This window comes from Leishmania braziliensis, chromosome 14 (genome assembly GCF_000002845.2).
Source record: "Leishmania braziliensis MHOM/BR/75/M2904 complete genome, chromosome 14".
Classification (NCBI taxonomy): Eukaryota; Euglenozoa; class Kinetoplastea; order Trypanosomatida; family Trypanosomatidae; genus Leishmania; species Leishmania braziliensis.
This window is the reverse complement of record NC_009306.2, coordinates 177,655-200,317: the sequence shown is the minus strand read 5'-3', so window position 1 is coordinate 200,317 and position 22,663 is coordinate 177,655. Positions and strand designations below refer to the sequence as shown.

At 57.5% G+C, this 22,663-nt stretch overlaps 5 protein-coding genes across 5 annotated transcripts; all 5 read left to right on the top strand.

The window, feature by feature from the left end:
* Positions 1-485: 485 nt before the first annotated feature.
* Positions 486-3,956, top strand: LBRM_14_0550 (conserved hypothetical protein; the record flags this gene model as incomplete). The annotated part of the gene is made up of 1 exon (XM_001563297.1): positions 486-3,956. The coding sequence occupies one exon, from the start codon at positions 486-488 to the stop codon at positions 3,954-3,956; it is 3,471 nt and encodes a 1,156-aa protein (XP_001563347.1).
* Positions 3,957-6,736: 2,780 nt separating this feature from the next.
* On the top strand, positions 6,737-8,206 carry LBRM_14_0540 (hypothetical protein, unknown function; the record flags this gene model as incomplete). Its single annotated transcript, XM_001563296.1, has 1 exon — positions 6,737-8,206. One exon carries the CDS (start codon positions 6,737-6,739, stop codon positions 8,204-8,206), a length of 1,470 nt encoding a protein of 489 aa, XP_001563346.1.
* Positions 8,207-14,902: 6,696 nt separating this feature from the next.
* Positions 14,903-16,573, top strand: LBRM_14_0530 (ion transport protein-like protein; the record flags this gene model as incomplete). The annotated part of the gene is made up of 1 exon (XM_001563295.1): positions 14,903-16,573. One exon carries the CDS (start codon positions 14,903-14,905, stop codon positions 16,571-16,573), a length of 1,671 nt encoding a protein of 556 aa, XP_001563345.1.
* Positions 16,574-18,199: 1,626 nt separating this feature from the next.
* Positions 18,200-19,714, top strand: LBRM_14_0520 (conserved hypothetical protein; the record flags this gene model as incomplete). Its single annotated transcript, XM_001563294.2, has 1 exon — positions 18,200-19,714. One exon carries the CDS (start codon positions 18,200-18,202, stop codon positions 19,712-19,714), a length of 1,515 nt encoding a protein of 504 aa, XP_001563344.1.
* Positions 19,715-20,776: 1,062 nt separating this feature from the next.
* LBRM_14_0510 (conserved hypothetical protein) lies at positions 20,777-21,106 on the top strand (the record flags this gene model as incomplete). The annotated part of the gene is made up of 1 exon (XM_001563293.1): positions 20,777-21,106. The coding sequence occupies one exon, from the start codon at positions 20,777-20,779 to the stop codon at positions 21,104-21,106; it is 330 nt and encodes a 109-aa protein (XP_001563343.1).
* Between the last annotated feature and the right edge of the window lie 1,557 nt (positions 21,107-22,663).

Here is a 22,663-nt window from a genome sequence, read left to right as displayed (position 1 = left end):
AGTCGTGCGGAATCATCTCCGCGTACGTGAGTCATGTAAGTCGATGGGTCTAGACAGTCCACCCGCGTGAGTGCCTGCCCATTTGGAGTTGCAGAGGTGTGCTGCACAGCTATCTGGATGCCGTCCCTTCCCCTCCACCCCCTGCCGCTGCCTCCCACCCCCCCCCCATCAAACAAACAAACACATACACACGCGCTTGTAGGACGAGGGACAGAGGGAAAGCAAAAAATACCCACGCACACGTCCCCAGCTTGCGTCTCCATTCCACACGGCAGCATACCCGAGCTGTGGCTGCGCGCTTTGTTGTTGCTTGTTTTGTTTTACTCGTTGACGGGAGAGAGAGAGAGAGAGACAAGAGTAGTGTGTGCGTTCGCCAAACAGCGGCACGTGAAGGCCGCACACTCGCATCCGCATCTTCGCCGCCGTGACGAGTTCCTCCCTGCAACTCCACCTCTGCTCCTCTTCGCTCTATTCGACGGGCCGCAATGGTGGAGAAGACATACCTGCGCTACGCCGTTGGGCCACAGGGCGGCGCTGTAGTGAGCAATGCCTCTCTCGCGATGGATGTCGCAGTGGTGCCGTCTCGCTACACTGCCGCCGCCACCGGCAGAAACGCCTGCCCGCGCACTAGCTCTTTTAGCCGAGGGGGCCGTGACATCAGTAGTCGCTCGGTCCTTGCTCCCGTGGTCACCACGTCGGCGGCGGCGGTCTTCGTGCCGTCTCTCGAGGCCGTCCGCGTCTACTCGGTGCGCAGCGGAGAGCTGCTTCACACTCTCATCCCTGCCGAAGTGAAGATGCCGGTCGAGGTCACCACCCTGCGCGTTGTGCCTATGGAGGCGAACCAACGTGGCGGCAAGCTCGGTGCCGACGTGGATGCGCACAATGGCAGTGGTGCCGCGTCGCAGCAATACAGCACCGGCTGGCTCTTATTTGTCGGGTACTCGAACGGCTACGTGGCGGTGTTCTCGTGCAGTGCTGCCAACAACTACGGCCTGCCGGTGTGCCGCTTCTACGCGCTTGGCCACCGCGTGGACACGCAAGTGCTGGCCGTTGCTGTCGACTCGCCCCGCTCGATGCTGTGCTCGGCAGGACAGGACACCGACATCACGGTCTGGGACCTTGTAAGCCAAGAGGCGTCGTTCCGCCTGCGCGGGCACCGCGGTGGTGTTGTGGCTCTGGCAGTTGTGCACCCCTCGTCTATCAGCACCGGCACCGTTGGTGATATGCGCAGCACCGCGTTCGACCGCACGCTGCTGTTGAGTGGATCGGCAGATGGCCTGGTAAAGACCTGGGACCTCATCCTGCGCCAGTGCCTCCACACTGTCATCGCCTCTGACACGCAGATCACCGCCATGGTGGCGGACTCGCAGGGACGCCGCCTCTACTGTGGTCTGCGAGAGAATTACTTGAAGGTATACAATACAGAGCCGCTGCTGGCCGCGGCAGAGCAGAGCGGCACCACGAACGCGCGCAACGGTACCTCCGCCGAGGCGAAGCTGGAGGATGGCGCGATCCTTGACCACGGCACGGTACCGCGCAAGTACCACAAGCCCATCACAGCACTTGACTTCTCGCACGACGGCGCCTTTATTGTGGGGTGCACAAGTCGCACCGTGGAGGTGTTCCACGTGCTGACCGCCGAGGATGTGAAGAAGAAGCTGTACCGCAAGCGTAAGCGACGACGTGGCCCGGGGGCGGCGGCAACGGCGACAGGGATGACAACCGACGGCGACGACGGCGCAGAGGGGGAGAACAAGGAGGCGGACGCAGGTCCTAAGAACAACATGGGTAAGAAGGCAAGCCGTAAGAGGAACAAGATGGGCAACACGGTGGGCGAGGATGACGGTGCTGAAGACGGCGACGACGACGACGACGGAGACCATGCGGGCCCGTCGCACGGTGGCACCACCGCACGCGCCGCCACGGCTGTGGCGGCGACAGCTGCGGAAGAGGTAGTCTCTCTGCGCGCTTTCTTCCTCCCACAGAAGATCCGTAGTGTGCACTTCGTGCCGCCGACGGCCCGCGATCAGCTCAGCGAGGTCGACACACTGCACATCGCCGTCACGTACAGTAGCAACACGATGGAGACCTTCACGACGACGCTGACGACGAGCGACCGCGAAGGTGCGTCGGTGTTGACGCTGACGGATCTCAAGCCGCGCCACACCTTTGACTGGAAGGGCCATCACAATGACATTCGCGAATTGGCTTTTGTCGACACCGACACGGCGCTGCTGTCGATGAGTAAGGAGAAGGTGATGATGTGGTCGCTGACAGTGAAGGAAGACCTGCTGGAGAGCGACCACCTGGACAATCATGACTTCTACGATGCCAAGGAAGCAAATCTGGCACGCGTGGATTTCAAGGGCGCGCTGAACAACGTGGGCAGCGTGGACGTCGAAGGCGCGTCCTGCATGTCCGCCATCTCCTCCTTGCTCTGCTGCGTCGGTCAACAGGACGGGTCAGTCTTGCTGCTCGACGTGGCGTCGTCTGCCCTGCTGTTCCGCGACACGGCCATCCACGTTGGCGGTGTTAAGCACATCGTGCGGAAGCCGGACGGCGCGGGCTTCGTCACACTCGGGGCCGATCGTCGAATACTTTTCTGGTCCATCGGACTCACCGAGGACAAGGGGGTTCAGAACGCGGATAGCAGTGGCGCAGATCGTGGCGAGGATGACAATGCAATGACAGCAGGGGCTGGGGGCAGCGGTGCCACCCTCGTGCAGGAGCAGGAGATTGAGCTGACAGAGGCCCCGCTATGCGCCGCCTTCAGCCCGGATGACCGTTTCTTTGGGGTGGGTCTGCAGAACAACAACATCCAGCTCTTCTTTGCGGATAGCATGAAGCCGTACCTCTCTCTCTTTGGGCACAAGCTGCCTCCGACGTCGCTCTCCTTCTCCACTGACGGCACGCTGGTGGCCTCCGTGGGCATGGACAAGTCGTTGCGCTTCTGGGGTACTGACTTCGGTGACTGCCATCGCGCCATCCACGCCCATGACGACTACATCACGCAGGTGGAGTTCCTGCAGGACACGCACTACGTCTTCACTGTGTCCATGGACGGGTCCGTGAAGCAGTGGGACGGCGATAACTGGATAATGATCCAGCTCTTCCGTCAGCACCAGCGCGGTCTATGGGCAGTGTCCGTAACCGCCAATAGCACGTGCGTCGCGACCGCGGGCGCTGACCGATGCATCCGCTGCTTCCTGCGCACGCAAGACATCGTCTTTCCGCACGAAGAGGAAGCACGCATGGCGCAGGAAGCGATGGACGAGGAGACCGCCAAGCGCGCGGCCCTGCAGAGGCTCGACGGGGGGGACGCAAACGGTACCGGGGCCGCTGAGGTGGGCATTGCAGGCCAGCAGACGGCCACAACGGCGGAGGCGGCGGAGAGGCTGATGGAAGCACTAGACATTGTGAACGTCGAGCAGCAGCGCAAGCAGCGCGGCGACGACACGACGCCGCGCCACCCGCTGCTGCTGAACATGTCGGAGTGGGAGTTTCTGTGGTCTACCATCGAGACGATCCGGCCGAGCGAGCTGCGCTACACGCTGCTGTCGCTCACCAGCATCCACGTCGATGCGCTGCTGACGGCGCTAGAGTCAATGCTGACGGAGAAGGCCGTGCTCAACTACGAGATAGCGTCAAAGGTGGTTCTTGCGCTTGTCATGATACCCGCAGAGTCGGCACCCATTCAGGGGCTGCGCGCCGCCGCCGTCCGCGGCGAAGTCTCTGAAGTGCGAGGTGCTCGTCGTCTCGCCGTGCTTCGCCGGTGCATCTCCGAGGGCCTGGATGAGAGCGTCAGCCGCATGGACTACAGTGTAGCTGGCTTACACCTCGTGCGTCAGCACCTCGAGGACACGGAGAAGGTCAAGTTCTTCGACTGTAGCAAAGCACAAGGGTACAAGCGCAAGTACCACAGCCGCGCGCTGTTCACATCAGAGGGCAAGCACTAAGCCGTTAGGCCCAACGCAATCGTAAAGAAGGCTACAGTTTGGTGGACGATGTCGGTCTTGTTGTCTGCTCTCTTTCCTGAAGGCTAACTCTCGATGGGGCAAATAAGCTACTTTAAATGACAGAGAGGAAGACGGCGCAAGGGGTAGAGAGAGAGAGGGAGGTAGATGGGGGGGAGGCGGTGGGGGGAGTGCATGTACAAGCGCTCGCGCGTGCGTGGCCTCTGCCTCCTCTGCTCTTTCTCTCTCTCTCTCTCTCCCTACTTGCCTCTTGCCGTTCGCACCACAATTCGCTTGCTCCTTCTCCCTCTTTGCACTGTAACGCGAGCTAAACGTGTCTCGCCTCCCTTGTTGGCCGATAAGGCTGGGGGGCAGACGTGACGCCACTCCGAAGAAGCAAAACAAAAGGCGCTAACGTTCAACAAGCATGTTGTTAATGATACGACGAGGGCCCTCCTGCGCGGTCGGGTCGACGGGTTGTTGGTCAAGGGCATGTGTGTAAGGGGTGTAGGGGGGATGAAATGGAGGATGGAGAAGAGGGGAGAGGGAGGAGGGATCTCATTTCAGTGAGGGGTCCTTTACTGAACACCACCACCGCACTTTCTCAACGATCTCGCTCGCTCGGTGTCTCCATCTCTGTATTGGCCTGTCGATGATGAACTTCGAGCAAAGATGACTGGCGATCCGCTCACATGTCCGCGCCTTACCTTTCTCACCCATTTCCCCTGCCTTTCCTCCCCACTCGCCATTCTTCCTACGCTTGTCTCCCTCATCATCGGCTCGCACACACATCGTCAGGGCCACAAAGAATGAATGGCAGTTTCCTCTGCCCCTCTACCCCCAACCCCCTCTTCGCTCGGTGATACTCCATCACAGCAAGAGGAGAGCTGCTGCTTCTTATCCCCACAGATAGTGGAGTGAGCGGGAGCCCTCTCTGATCGGCTTGCTTCCATTGGGAAGGTCACCATCGTCGCCCCATCGCTATCCCTAACGCTTTACCTCACTACCTCTTCTTCTTTGCTTCTCCTCTGGCCTCTGTTGGGTGGATTCTTCACCCGCAAACAGTGTGATGAGGTCAGCGGGCAGCGCAGCCAGCACCGGCGCCTCTCTCACAGTGGATGAGCTTCAAGAGAAGCTTACAGCATTGCACGACTACCTCAGTACCCCGTACCGCGCGCGTGCGGAGGCCATCTTGCAGCAACGTCGTCAGCGCGAAGCAAGAGCCTCACTGAACCGGTCAGATCATGTCCTTCCAGGGCCCGAGAAGGCAAACCAGGGCCGATTCGCATTGAAGTACGCCTCAGCCACCTGTGACTCGCCAACACCGAGCCCCAATCCTTCTCCGGACGGGAAAAATGTAAACTCGACTGGAAGGAAGCATGACGAACGGTGCGTGCCTGTCTCTGCTGCCGCCTCTACAATCCCCACAGAGTTGAAGAACAGGTGCGGCTCAGAGCACGAGGTAGCGGAAGGTGACGGTGACTGCGGCCTGTCTGAGCTGTCGCCCACCGCGCGCCCGCCAGCGGAATCCCTACCTATGGACCCCCACACAAGGCGGTATGTGCAGCAGCTCGAATGGCAAGTGAAGATGCTGGCCGATGCGCTTCAGCAGGAACGCAAGCGACTCGAAGAGGTAGACGCATGCGTGGTACAGCCACTCCTGCGACTCGGAGAAGCGGCACTGCAGCGAGAGGTGCAACTAGAATGCGCACTGGAGTTGTGTCGTGCTCGCGAGTGCGATAAGAAAGATCCATGGCGCGACGAAGCGGGCGGCAAGAGAAACGCCAAACTCCTTGGCAACAGTCTTGTGGACATGCTGACGGAAGCCAGGGCGGATGCGGCTCGCTCTTGAGCACGCGCATCCTTGCATGTTCGATCATGTCCGTTTCCCTCTCTTTGAAGCTGAGGACGAAAGATAGAAGCGTTGTTTCAGTGGCAATACCTGCGGGTTCATGGTTCGCTCCTGAGGAAGGGGGGATGCTGCTGACACCAAGCGGAGCTTGTTCTCTCCGCGAAATGTACCTGCAGAGGCGCCAAGCATGGCGCTTTGGTAATTCCTTGGCGCATCTGCGAGGTGTGAGTGGGCTGTTGAGTTTGTGGACTGGCACGACCCTTTGCAGTTGACACTGCGACTCTTCCTCACTCGGGTGCAGAGCAAAAGGAAACGCCAACACGCTGACGCCTGCGACACGTATTGCTGCTGGGAATTCCCTTGGCCTTTTCTTTTTTTTTTTGAATGCTGTGAAGCGGGCGCCTTGCACGGCGACGGTCAACATGGGGCTCGCGGATGGCATCTCAGCTCCCCCCCCCTCCTCCTACTCCACCGTGGTGTCAACCTCGCAGTGCATCCTGCTTCCTGTGTTGCTCTTTCGCTACCTCACTCACACTTTCCCTCGCCAATCATAACCGCTTCTCTTCGCGCTGGAGTCCTCCAAAGAAGACAAGTTATGCAGACGCTCTCTATAGGCACGCGCGCGATCAACTCAAACGAAAATGCGTCATGTTCCAGCCTCGATTTCCACCCTTCTCACCCCTCGCCACCCTTTTCGAGTGCGCCTCCCACGCAGAAAAGCGACGCACAACGAGACGACACCTCTCCGAGACTTCCCTCCTCCCCCCTCCCTCCTCCTCTTACACGTAGACGCACTCAAGACGCGCACTCACAGTTTGTTCCGCGTGTCGATCAGCTGTGCTTGCTCCCCTTTTTCTCCTCATCCCCCCCCCCCCCACCCCCACCCTCTCGCCCCGCCTGACCACCTCACCTCCTCGGCAGGCTCACAAAAATGGTCGACCTAGCTGCATCGCCCCGTGCCGTGCCGGCACTTCTCTTCAGCCTGCTCTTGTGCGTGCCGGCATGCACTGTGGTGGTGATGGTCGACGCCTCCCCGGCGTACCTGCTGGCGCAGCGCAGAGGCCAAGTGTTCACCTACGAGGCGAAAACTGACCCTGTCATCGACATTAACAGCTTACTGCCGAATGCGTCATCTAGCTTCCTCTACGCCTTCACCGAGGACATGAACACCTTCATTAAGGGTCTCTTCAACAACTCAGTCATGGAGAACTTCGGCAATGGTACGGAGGCGCAAGGCTTTGATAACTGCAGATTTCTATTCGCGCCGCAGGATGATTGGAACACCATGTTTACTCTTTCAGGGTGCTTCAAGACGCTGCTGCACGCGGGTATTGCCGGCGACTGCGTCGCAGACAACCCGTTCTGCTGCATTCAGTACTGGCGCTATCCAGCCTCACTGCCGGACCGCCTGCCATCGGACCAGATCGACCCCCGACTAATCTTCTGGGATGGCACAAGGGCGGTCAACGGCTTCTACACCAACTTCTCCGACACGTACCGTGCGAATTACCCGAACTGCTCATCCTTTACCCCGTGGCCGGAGTGCTCCTGCAGCTACGGCGCCAACTCTACGCTTGCGGTGGACGCCAACGGCGAATGGCGCTACGCCCGTCGCTACATGCCCTTCTTGACCTATATCGAGCACCGTGCCGACAATCCGACCGGCAGCGCAGCTGTTCAGTTCAAGCTACTGAATGCCACTGCTGCCACCGCGTGGTTGGCGGGGCATAGGTTTGGCGACATCTCGCTGCTGGTCCCGATCGTCGTCTCGGCGAGTCTTGTCATCATTCTCTTCCTGTGTCTCCTCTTCATGTACCTCTGTGGGTACAAGCCGACCTTGAAGGTGGAAGAAGAACTGCGCGCCAAAATCAAAGACCTGCAGGAGAAAACGGCGGCAGTCGAAACAAAGCTCGCAGCGAAGCGTCGTCGAAATCAGCGCTCGGCCAGTTCTCTCGCTCAGTCGCCACGAACCAGTTTTGTCGTCCCACCAAAGGAGACCCCGAGCCCGGTAAACCAGAACCGTTTCCCCTCATTCAGCGCAAGCTCAAAATCCGTCCAGCTCCATGTACGTCCCGCTGAACCAAATCAGCAGCAACACGCCTGTATCACGGTGTCGCCCTCGAGCCAAGGAATTCAGTCGCAGCTGCAGCCACGCGGCAGCTTTATGGCTGCGCAAAACAGAACAGGCTCAGGGCACCAACGCTCTTCCTCCTACGCATTCAGCGCGTCCAGTCGGACAAACAGTCCTAGCTCTGCTGCGGCGTCAGCGTTGAATGGGCAACCGGAGAACTCGATATTGAAACGCTCATCAAGCACAAGCTCCATGAAATCCGCAACGTCGCGGCAGTTTCCGCAGGACTTCCAGAACCCGCTCATTGGGCGGCAGAGCTTTGACGTCTAGAAACACGGGTCTCCTGGAAGCCCCTCGAGTGGGCAACAGAGGGAGAGACCAGGGTTGTGCACCCCCTCCCCACTCTCTGGGTGTGGATCTTTACTTGCATTCATTCAGCTTGGCGCCAGCTGCTGTCGTGTGTGTGTGTGTGTGTGTGCAGCTCACCTATGCGCCTACGCGCAAACGACCTTCAGCTCCCTTGACCATCTTTTTTCTCTTCCCTAACTCCTTGTTTGACTCCCTGCGTACATGCCTTGAGTATGTGTGTAGATGTTTGGCGGACTCTCTCTCTCTCTCTTCATGGTTGCTTTACTTTGTACATCCCACCCTTGCGTGTTGCTGTCGAGTTGTCCCCCACCCCCTCTTCTCTCCTTCCCTTCTTTCTGCCTTTCATCTCTTGTCCTACTCCCTTTCCGCTCTGTTTTCACCCTCCTTTTCCTTTTTCTTTTGTTTTTCTTTCCCCTCTCCCTCCACCCACCTACACACACGCACACGCACACGCACACCCCTCTCCCCCTCTCCTCGTCGCGTCCTGCAGGGCACACAGTAATGCTTTACTCCTTCATACCGCTTTCACTTCACCTCGGCACAGGCGCGAGTGTGCTACAACACTAGCGCAAACCAACAGGGAATGAAAGCAAAAGCCCTCGCCACCGCCATGCTTGCAAGCCCCTGATATTTCCCTCCTGCTGGTGTGTTGTTCTTTCTCGATACCGCGTCTTCTGCCCCTGTGTCCTCGTCTGCTGTCATCTTCGACCTCGTCCTCTCTCTCACTCCTCTTTTCCTACTCTGAAGGTAAGTGGGCTTTAAAAAGTGCAGTTGTGCCTGAGTGTGTGTGGGTGCGCATCTGTGTGGGTGCCCGTGTTGAGTACGGCGCCTCTTCTTTTTTTTTTCCCTCCCCCGACTGCTGCCGCCGGAGTATGTGATGCGTGCGTTCTTGTTTTACTTTTTCGCGCTTCTCATCTGACTGTCTTCTGTGGTGGCCTCCCTTCTCCGCTCTCCCTGTTTGGCACTTCTTCAAGGACGTGTGTGGAGGAGGGGAAAGGAGGGGGGTATCTGCGTAGGCTTGCGTGTTCCGGCGGGCTTGTGTTTTATGTGTACATTGTTCGCTCGTTTGATTTTCATCATTTTATTGTTGCCTCTGATGTTGCCCTTCTCTCTCTTTTTTTCTATTGTTTCCTACATGGTGCATTGTAGTTCGATGCGCCACCCACACACTCACGCGAGATGAGGCAGCGGTTTCACAACAGAAGATGGTATGATTGTGTTACCGCGACGAGCATCTTCGCAGAGCGGGGTGAGACGATGAGAAGGAAAAGAGAGAGAGAGCTGTGATGATGCCCAGGAGAGGTGAAATTCGCACTCGGTCGATTTCCCTTCGCCGATCCCGTTCCTCTCTTTTGCTTCTTTACCCCCCACCCCAACCCACCCCATGATGACAGGGACCCCTCAGCGCGTGGCACCCCCACGCAACTCCTCCCCTCTATCCCTGCCAATGCCCAGCCATCCCTGCTGCCGGACAGGGCGTCGAGCACCTACAGCGTGGGGAGGTCAGAACGATGCATCGCAACTGGTGTCGGCGGCGAGGTCCTGGACGGCGCTGCGTCGGGGCGGCCTGCGGCAGTGAGCAGGCTTGTCTCACCCGTATGGCGGGCAGAGTGTCAGCGCGACTCGAGCGCATCCTGCCCGGCCCTCGCTGCCTAGTGGTGCGGGGTGGGTGGGTAGAGCTTGAGGCAGGGGGCCGTGCTCCGATGAGTGGGCAGGCGCGTGGCTCTGCCGCGTGTCGACGGCTGCTTCGCACCACGTGGATGGGGGGCCTGTGACAGACCGAGGCTAGAATGAAGTTTAACTCAGATTGCATGGGAGAATGGACGTATTGAGGAGAAAAAAATGTTGTGACCTCAGCTTGCTTCCTCCCTCCACTCCGCCCATCCCTCCCTTTCTCCCCTCTTGCCCTTGGACACACGCACATACACACTGGCGCACTTGGTTTTGGGGGGAAGATGTGTAGTTTATGTTGTCCATTCATCCTTTTCTCTCTTTGCTCTGTACTCACAATCATCAAATGCCAAGCAAATGCTGCTACTGCTGTTGCTGCTGCTGAGTGCTCTCCTGCGTATTCTTTTTTTCGCCATGCCCTCCCCCCTTCCCTCAACTCGTAAAGTCTAACAGAGGCTTTCTCGCTGTTGATCTTTCCCTCCCTCCCTCCCTCCCTCCCCCCCTTTGGGGGGCCTCTTCAGTTGCTTCGTGCTTACCTATGTAGCAATGCTCTGCCGAAGGGCACCGTATTGCCTGCTTTTACGTTTCGTTCTTTTTCTTTTTGCCTCTTCTACCTCCGTTCACGTTGATGCTTGCATGCACGTGTGAGCGTGTGTGGGCGTGTGTACATAATGACAACTACGGTGAGCAATTTCGCTCGTCTCTGTTCTCTATCGCTCCCTTCCCCCCAGTCGGTCCTCGTTCTCTGGGGTGCACGTCTGGCATGCCTTTACGCCTCAAGCTCAGTGGGGCCCCCCCTCCCATCCAGCCTGCCACCGCCTGCCCCTCCCATTTGCCCCCGGATGTGCTCCGGCCGCAAATGTGGGGCGCGTGTCTGTTGCCCTCATCCCTCTTTTTTGTTCGTTTTTTCGCGCATTTCTTACCGTTGTGGGTGACACGCACACACACACACACTCTCTCTCTTTCTTCTAGGGACAGTTGCCGGTACGGGCGCAGGTGTGTGCCGGGTGTGTGTTTCATCCCACCGCATCTCTATCTGCATTTCGTCACTCCTGACTGGGCGCATCCCTATCATTACCTTCATCGTTCACTTTGCTTTATGATTTCTCTGGGTGTGGATGGGCGTAGAAGTCCGAGAACAACAACGAAATACAACGAAGCACCATTGCCCAGTGAAGATTATTCGAATGTGTGCCACGTCTTGAACAGATGTGTCTGTGGCCGGGTAAGCGTGTTTCACACCACCGTGGTGTGCCTCAAAACTACTTCTTTTTTTTTTGCTTTCACTCCTCTTCCCCGTCTTCGATGCGCCCCACCCCCAACCCTTCTCTCCCCTTCCCTCTCACTCCATGTACAAAAAGCCTCTCTTACTTACCCAGAAGAAAAAAAAAGGGGGGGTACAGAAAAGGAAAAAACGAACACCTAAATCGGCGCTCTTGAGAGTGACAGTGTAGTTTTTTTCTTGAGAGGGGGTTTCTCTTTTGGGTGTGTGTGTGTGTGTGCGTATGCGGCTGTGCATGTTTGTTTGTCTGTTGTCCCAGGGAGATGTGCAGGGGGCTGCGAAGCAACATACACTGCGAAGGATCCCTGAGTCGATCCTTCCCTAAGCCCTTGCGCACGTTGGTGTGTGGGTGACCATGCCGTTCTTTTGTGGCTGCCTCTTGCTCTGCCCTATCTGCTTCAGTATCCCCCCACATCATCATCACCTCCTCCCCCCCCCCTCTGAATGGGGTTCTACAAGAAAAAAAAAGGCAAAAAATGGAGACTACGTGGCCGAGGAAAGGCAGGACGAAGGGTACCGTGGAGACGCTGCGTTCACACATAAACAGGGGAACACCGACTCGTGCACCGCTGTAATGCTACGGAAAGTTGTACGCGTAACTTTCCCTTATGGCTTCATTGCTCAAGTCTGCGAGTTCATTGCTGTGGTGTCTCTGCTTAGTCTCGTGTTCGTCTTCCCTGCCCCTTGTTACCCTTTGCTGCTGCTTCGACACCCTCCTGCCCCCCTTTTCAACGCCCTTTTCCCTGTGCCGTTGCTCGTCTGCATTTTTTCTTCTTCGCGCACAAGTGGGGGCAATCGGCTGAGGTGGTGTCTCTGCGTTCACTATTGTGTTTGCCTTGCATTTCTTGCTCCTGATCAGCTCTCTTTTGAGCGCCCACTACCATCCCCTCATTCGCCCCTGCGTACACAGAGAGGAACCTCTATTTATCCTCAGCCATGTCTCCTACCCCCCCTCGCCGCACTTTACTTTTCCCGCTCGCTCCCTCTCTGGTGTAAGGTAGAACCGTTTGTCTCTCTCTCTCTTACTGGTGTAGTGAACGCCCTCATTATCATTCCATCGATGTGTGTGTGTGTGTCATCTTCATGGCCGCCGTCACGATGTCGTTGTGTTGCTTCTCTCTGCGTCTATGTCTCTCCCTCCCGCTTCTTTGGTGCGCCTATGGCTGTTTGCTCCTTTCTCATCCAGTTGGAGAGCGAGTGGCCTGCGCCTGTGTGAGTACGTGTATAGTCACGCCCATGTGTTTATCAGCTTGTTGGTGCGCGCGAACCTCCTATCTTCATCCTCGTGCTTGGTCACTTCCTTCCGTTCTTTTGCTCCTTGCATTCGCTGATGGTGACACAAGTGTGGATGAATCTGCTGGACAGCATATCAGCAAAAGATGCCTCATGGAGCAAGCACACGCAGAGAGAAGGGTCTGGAGGTGAGTGACGTGTGCACGCCCACTGCTAGTAAAAATAAAATCACTATGTTTTATCCTCTGTTTACGATCTCTTTCACGTACCCACGCCTCTGCCTCAACTACCACCGCCATCGCCACCTGTTCTACCCCTCCCCCCCCCCACACACACACACGCACACACACCTTCGCCCGTGTCTCTGTGCCACGCTGCATGTGCTGGTGCTTATTTCCTGGCTAATGGGTGCTGATTATCACTTTTTTTTTTTCCTCCATGACAGTATTACTCGCTCTCTGTGCGCTCTTTTCTATTTCCGTGGTGCTCTTGTTGTTCTATGAAAAGTGCAAGTAGAACACCATCTATACAGACACGTCCTGTCAGCCACCTCCAGTCACGTCGACGCTGTCGACAGGACGGCTTTTACCGGATGTCGGTATGCATTCACTAGGTGATCCGAGGTGGGGGTAGCCTCTCTCTGTACTCACAAGAGCGGGGGGAGTGAGCACACGCACCAGCTCCCACTGCGCGCATGTGAGTAGAGGCAACAGCGGAATGCTGTGGTGTAGGAGGGACCCATGAAAGAACCTCTCTTGGCGTCCTAGTAGAGCACTTCCGTGCAGAATGATCGCGGCACCTCACCCCACCCCTTCCACACACGAGCAGTCCAACTCACCATGTACGTAGACGTAAATCATGTCCTCTCTGTGCACGTGTAACTGTGTAGCTTTGTGCTCTTCCCTTCTCTTATTCTTCTCTGCCTTCACCTCCTCTTTTTTTCTTCGTTGCGCTGAGCAGCAGCAGCAGCAGCAGATAAAGGGCAAGGAATGCGCACTTTAACAGAGTCACTGCTCCCTGTGTGTGTTCGTGTGTGTGTACACCATAAAAGTACTTCATGACGGGCCGACGCACACCTGGGCCAGGAGTGCATCTCCTACACGCAGCTCAACGTCCCTTCTCTCACTCGCGCTGACTTGACCCCTTCCTGTTATCTTCGAGGGTACGTCACGCAGCATCGTCATTGCCCCCTCCGCGCAGCCCTTACACACACACACACACACACACGCACACATTCACATTCACATCTCTCTGTTGCGGCATCTGTGACTGTAAATGTGAGGCGCATCGGCCCTCTCTCTCCTCCTCCACCACCACCACCACCACCGCCACCACCTTTCCTTCGATGTACGATATCGAATGCCTCGTTGATTTTTTTGTCTTTGCTCTTCTTGTTTGGCTACAGCAGGGGAAGGAGATACATACAGCGAGTCCCCACCACCACCAGGCAACAACGTCGCTCTGAAGCAGGCCCCAAGCCCCCAATATGCGCCCACTGGGCGCACGCGCTGTCTAGCACAGCTGGCATGGTGTATCATATCCACGCAAAGCATCCAGAGGTCAGAGAAGCAAGAGGAGTGGCCGAAAAAGACGCGACAATATCCATACGAACCAGCCCCAAAGTGCATGCATGCGACATGTGCGGCATCTCCGACATCCGACCGGGTAGGCTGATGAGGCACAGATGCCGGAAGCACGATGAGCACACACCTTATTACACCATCGAGTCCTCCAGACACCAGTGTTAGGAATCTCCACATCACATTATAGAATGCCGCCGCGGCTCGTAGCGGATCAAGGCGAAGCATGGGGTGCAGGCAGAGTGCGAAGTCTCAAGGGGCTCTGACCTGAGACTGGCTAGCTTCCTCCTTGGGCTCACCCCGCATACACCTAGACCACCCCCTGTTACCCCCATGGCAAACGTCCTTCATCGCCTCTGCCCTCGAACAGGACCCGTAACGCAGCCGCTCGGGTCAAGGCGGGCCGTTCACCCTGGTCCGTCTGGCGCCGACTTCGCGGCATGTATGGGAAGAAGGGAACGAGGAAGGACACGAAGAGTCCGTGAGACGCGTGACCCGCTTCGACGGCAGTCGGCACGTCCGAGGACAACGAGGCTTTAGTCGCGGTGCAACGGAGAGGTATAGGTGGGCTGTGGTGGTGTGTGCGTCTCTTTTCTTGCCTGTTCATGGTGGAATGACATGTTGAAGAACAACCCTCTTCTATCGCACCCTTGTCTGTCACCGGCCATCCCTCTCCATCCTCTCCTTCCTTCCAGCGCTGGCACACTCACACCAAACAACCAGGGAGGCTCACAGCTTCTGTGCTGCGTTCCACCCCCCCCCTCTCCTCTCCTCCCCACTTCTCCTCCCTCTCTCCCCCTCTCCGAGTTCTCTATACATAGACACACAGAGAGAGAAATACACGCGCGCCACGGCTTTGCCGCAGCTTTCCTCTCACCCGTGTGTTCTGCAATGCCCTACGGAAGATCTTCGAATCCCACTGAGGTCGGCTGCGTAGCCTCCTTTCCACCTGCGGCTGCGTCATCGGGTGAGCCGAGACCCAGCACACCCACGCACGCGGCTGCCGCTGCTCCTGGCGGCACCACCATTCTGGCGAAGCAGCACCGAAGCCCCTTCGCAACCGTGAAGCGCTCCGTCGCAAAGGGCCCGCGACTTCTCGGGAGCCGCATCAAGCAGTTTTTGACAGATGAGCTGTACATTGGCGTGCGCTACCAGAAGGCGCCGCCGAAGTTGGTGACCAGGGAGCTCGCCATACTAGAGGTTCTCGCCGTGTATCACCGCTGGCTGCGCGGGGTCCAGGCGCTGCTCTCCATCGCCGTGTTCGTTCTCTCGCTACTGTCCATTGGGAGCTCGGCGCCTCTGGTGAACTCCACCATTTTTGTCGTCTCCCTGGCGGCCATCCTAGTCATTGTCAAAGCATACCAGGTCAAGGCACAGCTCTCTGGCGTGACGAATGTGCTGTTCGAGGGACGCTACATCTTAACCTCGCCTCATTTCCTCCACATGATGGCTGAAATTGTCCTGTGGTGCATCCAAACCCCGCCTTTTGTCTTCGCTGGCCACCAGCTCTTCGAGCTGCTCAACAACTTCATTTTTTTGCGCCTGTACTCCGTCGTTCTGTACCTGAACAACGCCGTGTACGTGTACCGCACCTTCTGCCGTGCCATGTCCGCCATCAGTGACCTGCCCCTTTCCACCTCCTTCTTTATTCGCACCGCGCTGATTCACCACAAGACGCGCGTCGTGGTGTCGGTGGTGGTATGTGCGTGGCTGACGGTCGGCTGCCTCTTTGCACGCGCCCAGAGCCTCTCCCTTGGCGATGCCCTCTGGTTTTCCTTTCAATCGCTGGCGACGCTGGGGTACGGGGACATCACCCCCTCCACGCTCTCGGGCCGCACTGTCGCCTTCATCGCCTGGATCGCGAGCTACGTCATAATGGCCTTCCTGATCACCGCCATGTACTCACTGCTGCAGGCGTCGGATCGCTTGCACAACATGCAGGCATTGATGGAGTGCCACGAACTCATACAGAGTCTGCGTGGCCGCTCTGCCCGTGTCATTCAGCTGGCCTGGCGACTTCACAAGGCGCGAAAGGTCCGGCTGCACGCGCCGTCCTTGAAGCAAAGGATGTACACGCTGGTCTTGTCGTGGCTTGTGACTCATACGATCATCGCGCGGCGCCGCACACGGCAGCAGCTGAACAGCGTGGTGCGCTCGCTGCAGGAGACGAAGACGCATCCGCTTACGGGGCTCTCCGAGTACCAGTATAATGCGTACCTGCAAGTCACTCACAAGGCGGCGCGGCAGCTGCAGCGTGTAAAGGACGTGGATCGTGTGTACCTCGCCCTGCGCGACCGCGATGTGCTGGCATCGTCACTATCGCGGCGCGACATTGAGTCCATTATTATTCTTCCGGGCGACTCGTTAGAGCCCATCGGCGCGGCGCCGCCGACAACCGTGACAGGCATCGGCAGCACGGCAGTGAAAATGGCAGAGATGGCGCAGTGGAGGAACCAGCTGACGCAGCTGGAACGAAAATGCGCGCGCCTGACAGAAGTGCTAGAGGCTATGAGCGCTGTGGCCGAGACACATGCCCCTAGCATGTCTGTGTCCCAGGTGTGACGCGGCTAACTGCTGGCACGATCAGTGTGGAATCGAGGAAGCTGGAAAAGACGAGAGTGGTAGGGAACGCAATCCGTTCGAGGCGCTCATAGCGCATCCGAGGAAAGAGAGAGAGTCAGGACAGCTGACGTTGTTTCTCAACGCTTCTGATCCTCTTCCCCATCTCTTTTTGTCAGTGTTGCGACGTTGATGTGTCCTGTATCCTTATAGGTTTGATCCTCGCTCATGGTGTGCTTTCCTCCACCCTCCCTCTTCTCACCTTCGCGCTCTGCGCTGCCACATCTCTCCAGCTACTGTGCAATCTATACGTAGATACAAAGGCAATGATGGTAACACGCGCCCGCGCGCGTATTTCTTAGTGTATCTGCTGTACTGGTTGTGTGCGCTCCTTCTCTCCTTATATATCTATATATCTATACGTAGACTATTGGGGGAGGGGGGGGTTCATCTTTCCAATGTTGTCGCTCTCTTCTCAAACCCGAAGAGTTATCGACTCATGAGGGGGAGAAGTCCTCGTAACTTTGTGTGGCCGCTGTCCTCCTGCGTGAGTATTTTTCTGGTATGCAGAAAACTATCGTCTGTGTATGAGTGTGTACTGCACGTTGCATACGTGATGTGCGGAAGGGAGGATTCAGTCAAGTCGCCTTGTGTAGATACTCTGAAAAAAAAAAAGGAGAGGAGACACTTGAGGCCTACGTCGTGCACTTTGCTGTTTTGCTCGCCGGGCCTCGGCGAAGGATGTGGCGCGTTGCTCTTTCTTTTCATCGCCTCTCGCTTTTGCTTCTCTGTCCATCTCTCGCTCTCTCCCTCTCTCTGGATGTGTTCATGTGTCTAGGCCAGTGTACGGATCTGTGTTGAGACGACACTCGGGTTTACAGGTGGGGTGACTCCAGCACTGGCCCCTGATGCCCGAGGAACACGCCTCTAGAAACAGTGTGACTCGCTTCGTGCAGTGCCGCCCACCAAACATCGTGTTCGACTCCGTGGCTTCATCCCATTCCCGCCTGTTGTTTGCACGCTGAAAGTCAACGCCGTTTGTGAGAGGCCTTCCGAGACATGCAAGCCGTCCTTTCACTCAACACTGCATGGGGGTGGCTCACACGTTCACGGTGTTCTATGCTGCTCGTCCTGTCCTCTTTTCCTCGCGATGGCGCGCACACATCTGTGACACTCCACCTTCCCTGCCTCTATCGGCGCAGGTCGTCGTCTGTTCAAAGGTCCTTTTTGCCTTCTTCGCTTTTGCTTCCCTTGCGGCTGTCGTCGTTGTGGCCGACCGTATTTCCGCCAGATGACTATCCACTTTGCGACTTCTCTCTCTCTCTCGCTTGTGCTGCTTCTGATGCACCACACACACACACACACACACATGCGCGCATCCGTACAGCGCCCTCCTCTCGCTCCTCTTTCCCCGTCTCCTCGGGCTCCGTGCCCTACACTTTGCTCGTTGTCTACAGAGAGCGAGCGATCCAGTCACGCATAGGCAAACTCCGCCCCTGAGAGGCCTCAGAAGAGGGCGCAGCGGCACCCCACACTTTGCCGAGCACAGTGGCGCAGTAAGCGGAAAAAAAAGAGAGAGCGGTCGCACGTAGCGTATTAAACACAATACAAACAGGCGCAAGTAGAGCGATGGAGCTTCGAGCGCGTATCGAGAAGCTGTCGCGGGCGCAGGCGCCGACAGCCGTGCCCGACGCATCGAGCCCGATGACGCAGCGTCTTATCTCTCTCGAGCATGACCAAGTGAATCACCACTGGTTGAGAGGCGTGATGGCCTTCCTTGCCTTTCTGTGCTGCCTTATCTCCGTCTTCCAGGTGAACGGATACGCTGGTAACGTTGTGCTGCACGTCCTTATGTTGGCGCTTTCCTTGGCGGGAGAGGTGTGCATCGTCTTTATCTATCGAATCAAGACGCGCTTTGCGGGTGTGACGAGCCCAGCAAGTCACTCCGTCAACCCGCTCCACTCTCCGTACCTGTCGCGGATGCTTTGCGAGATGCTGGTCTGGATCATCATGGCCCCGCCCGGTGTCAAGAGCACTGCCACCTGGGCTCAGGTGCTAGACAGCTTCACCGTGCTGCGCTCGTATGTCTACGTGCTCTATTTCACGCGCCTCTCCACACAGAGCGTCTTCAAGCGCGCCGTGGCGTCGCTGTGTGGATATCACTTCAACTCCCTCCACCTGCTCTACTACTACACCTCTATGCCTCGGCACGCCATCGTGACTGGGTGCGGGTTTATGGTGGCGTGGCTCGGCCTGTCTCTGCTGTACAGCAAGAGTGAGGAGGTCAGCTACGCGGATGGCCTGTATTTCTGCTTCTCCACCATGGGCTTCGTGGGGTACAGCGACGTCGTCCCATCGATGTGGATGGGGCGGTTCACTGCCTTCCTCGCCTGGTGCTTAGGGCTGCTCGTCATTGGCTGGTGCATCAGCCTGATTCACGCGCTGATCCTCGTCAGTCCGGCGGAGCACAACCTACATACGCTCTTCCGCACCAACAAGCTGTGTGCGCAGGTTCCTGGTGAAGCGGCCCTCACCATCCAGCGCGCGTGGAAGCTCTATGTGGCGAAGCGGGAGAAGCGCAACCAGCTCTCCCTTCACTTCAATGCGCTGCTGCTGAGCAACCAGGCCTGCAGATTTCGCTCCCTCCGCCGCGAGTTTGTCGAGTGCGAGATGACGTTCATTCGCGCCACCTACACCTTTGATGACTCCCTCACCGCGCTAAGTCGCCTCTCGTCTCTCCGCACAACCCCGGCCGGGACCCCGTGTCTATCCGGGAGCATGGCCCCCACCCCCACTGGCGGGACTCCCAAGAGCACCACAGGCCGGCGCTCCTTTTCTCTCTTTAAGGAGGTGAAGTTGAAGTCGCCCCAGGGCTCCTCATTTCCTCCTAGCGTGAATGTGGAAGCAGGTCACGCAGACGGTCGCTCACCGTCGCTGGCGTCGCCGTCGTCACTGCCACCGTTGGAGCTGCGCGGCTTTCTCAGTGACCAGCGGCTCAGGCACAGTAGCCCCGCGGCGTCCTCGACGGGCAGCGACATCGCCACAAGGCTGACCCGCCTGGACGAAACTCTCAGCATGTTGATTCGCAAGGCGGAGCGCATGGCGCCAAGAGTGCTTGCCTCCTCTACCGAGGTAGTGTCATGAGGCCGCTACGTGAAAGGCACGGAATCTCTAGCACTGCGCTCTGGCCTTTGTGAGTGTGGTGTGTTGCGCCCCATATCGTTCCGTCTCGAGAGTCCACATAAGAAGAGAGGAGTGCGTGCGATGTCACTCCCCCTGTGCTTGTGTGCGTGTGTGTGTGTGTGTGTGTGTTGGGTTGTGTGGGTGTTTCTGCGTGCATCTCTTTGCTTTCCTTGTGAAACACACCCACACGCACGCACACACACACTCCCGTCCCCTTTTTCCTGCTTTCCCTTCACTCTGCGGCACGCCCCTCTGCCGCGCGTCTGACGCTACTGCCCCTCTCTCCTTCAACGTGCGTGTTGGACGAAGGTGTCAGTGTGTGTGTGTGAGAGAGAGAGAGAGAGCGGGGGTATGCAGGTACGTACGTCTTTCCCCTTTTTTCAATAAGGGAAAGGCTGTAATCGCCGGCTGCTTTCTCTGTTTTCCCCGTTCGTGTTTGGTGTCAGCCTGTGCCTGTCTCTGGTGTGGGTGTGTAAGGCGTGTCTGTTTCACACTCTCTTTATATTTTAGATGGGCGCACTACGCATTTACTCCTTCCCCGTACGCGCTTCACGCGCTTCCTCTTTCCCCACACTATCCAGAACTGACAAGTTTTGCGAATGCCACGTAGGTGCGCTTCAACCACTCGGCACCTACGCCAACGGAGAGCGGAGTGCATACAAGGGAGAATAATTGCATGGCGAGTGCTAAGACGACTGTCACGTAGTGCGTTGCCGTGAGCGCAGGGATCCCTGCGCTCACGGCAACGCCTGCTGAATCCCTGAAGGGTGTGGCTCCCATGACCTTCAGATACACGCGCGCACCCGCCAAACCGCATGGGCCGCTATCAACTGCGTGTCTAGCCTGACAGGCACTGTCGCCGAACGCTCCGCGTACTCTCTCTCTCTTCGTGTCTATGTGCTTGCCTTCTTCATCACTCGCATCTCTCTCTCTCTATCTGCATCCTCCGAGCCTCCCTCTGCTCCCATCAAGCCCTTCCACCTATTCTATTTAACTCCCAGTCCATCGCTCTTCCTCTTCGCCATGACGCGGCAGGCCGATGAGCAGAAGTCCATGCGCAACGTCACCGGCAGCGGTGAGGCTGAGAAAACCTCCAAGCTGCGCACCGACGATCTTCCAGCGCTGCAGGAGCGCATGAAGAAGCTCCACGCCGAGGTGACGCAGCAGACCGAGGCTAAGGAGCAGCGCGCCCGCGAGCTGGCGGCAGTACCGGTGGCGGACGTGGACATACAGGTCGTGGCGGCGGCGCTGGCGGTGACACCCGAGTGCGCGCGGTGCCGACTGCAAAAAAAGAACGGGGATGTGACGGCAGTGCTGCGCGATGCAGTGGGCCTGCCGAAGGCTCGTGCATAGAGGGCGCAGCTCCTCTGTCCTGTCTCCCTTCCCCACAGGTGCGCATGGGCGTATGTGCGTCCAACTGCACCACTCGTGGTGACGACGGTTGCGCCGTGGCATTGCTCGATAGGTGTCACTGGTGGCCTTGTGCGGCTGTGAGCCAGTGTGTGTCGTGAGGTGGGGGGGAGGTATGTAACCCAGTCCCTTAAAGCTTGACTGGGGACGCTCATGCGACACGACGAACAAAAAGGACACCATAAGGAGAAAGAGGGCCATGCTGTTCACCTTCTCGTGCTCCAAAAGTCTGCTTGGCTCGTCTCCTCTTGTGGTAAAAAAGGGCGCGGCTATGTCAAAGCGCCACCCCACCCCCTCGCTCTCTCCTGTCTCCCTCTCTGAGATGTGGAAAGCAGGCAAAGGGGCCGTGTGTGTGTGTGTGTGTGTGTGAGGGGGGGGGGGGCGTCAAGAGTGAAAGGAATGGGGAAACCTTGCGGCAGCGCGGGATCTGTGGTTCGTGTGCCGCTGTCCTTTCGGCCACTTCCTCGGCACCCTCATGTGCAGCTCCGCTTGTTTTTTTTTGTATTTTTTTACGCAGCCTCGTTGCTCACTCCCCCCTTTTCATTCTGCACGTCTCTCAGGGTGTCTCTCGCCTTGCTCATCTCTTGACCACCTCTTCTCTTCCGGATTCTCATCCTCACCTTCCTTTCCTCGGCCCTTTACCCCATTGAAATTCTTCATGGGAAACTCACTATCTCCACCACGGGTCATAACCTCCGCCGATTTCACTTACATCCGCACACACACGCACACGCCACCGTGTACAGTTTCACATTATCCGCTTGGCAGAACGCCATCTCGGGCACGTGTCATTCATCATTTCTCTCTTGGCTCCTTGTCTTCGGTTCTGTTTTCTGTGGTGCGTTTACCTCTTATGTGGTGTCTCTGCTTTGTCGTTGAGAATACCGACCAACCCCTCTCTCGGTCCTCCAGCTCCGCTTCGCCGCCCTTCGCTGAGTACTACAGCACAGGACACACGGTGACACTTCTGGCACACAATCGCTTTGGTTCATCTCTGTCACGGTTGGCGTGTATCGCGCTTGCACTACACACACCCGGCCACCCTCATATTCATTGCAGGCGTTCGTGTAGCTTTTCTCCCTGTCGCTCTGGCACACACACATTGCAGTCCCCCACCCCTCCCTCCCTCCCTCCCTTCGCCTCTCTCACCCAAGCGTAATCAGCTTGTGCGTGTGTTGTTGGGTGATCAGCGCCATCCTAAATCACTTGCTGTGTATCGTTTCGCATAACTCCTCACCCCTCCCGCGCCTCCCTTTCTCAGGAGGGGGGCAGCCTTCTGTGCCTATCACTTGCCTCCCCCTTCTCTCTCTTCGTTCGGCAGTCACCCTTTCACCCATCCCATCCCACCTGCCCACCGCCCCTGATTGGTTTGTGCATTTACTTAACGCACTGGTTTCATCTTAGCTCTCTCTCCTTTGCTTGCTTGCTTTCCCCTCTTCCCTGAACAAAACTGGGGTGTGTGGTGGGTTGTTTTGGAGACTCTGTACTCCTCGAAAAAAA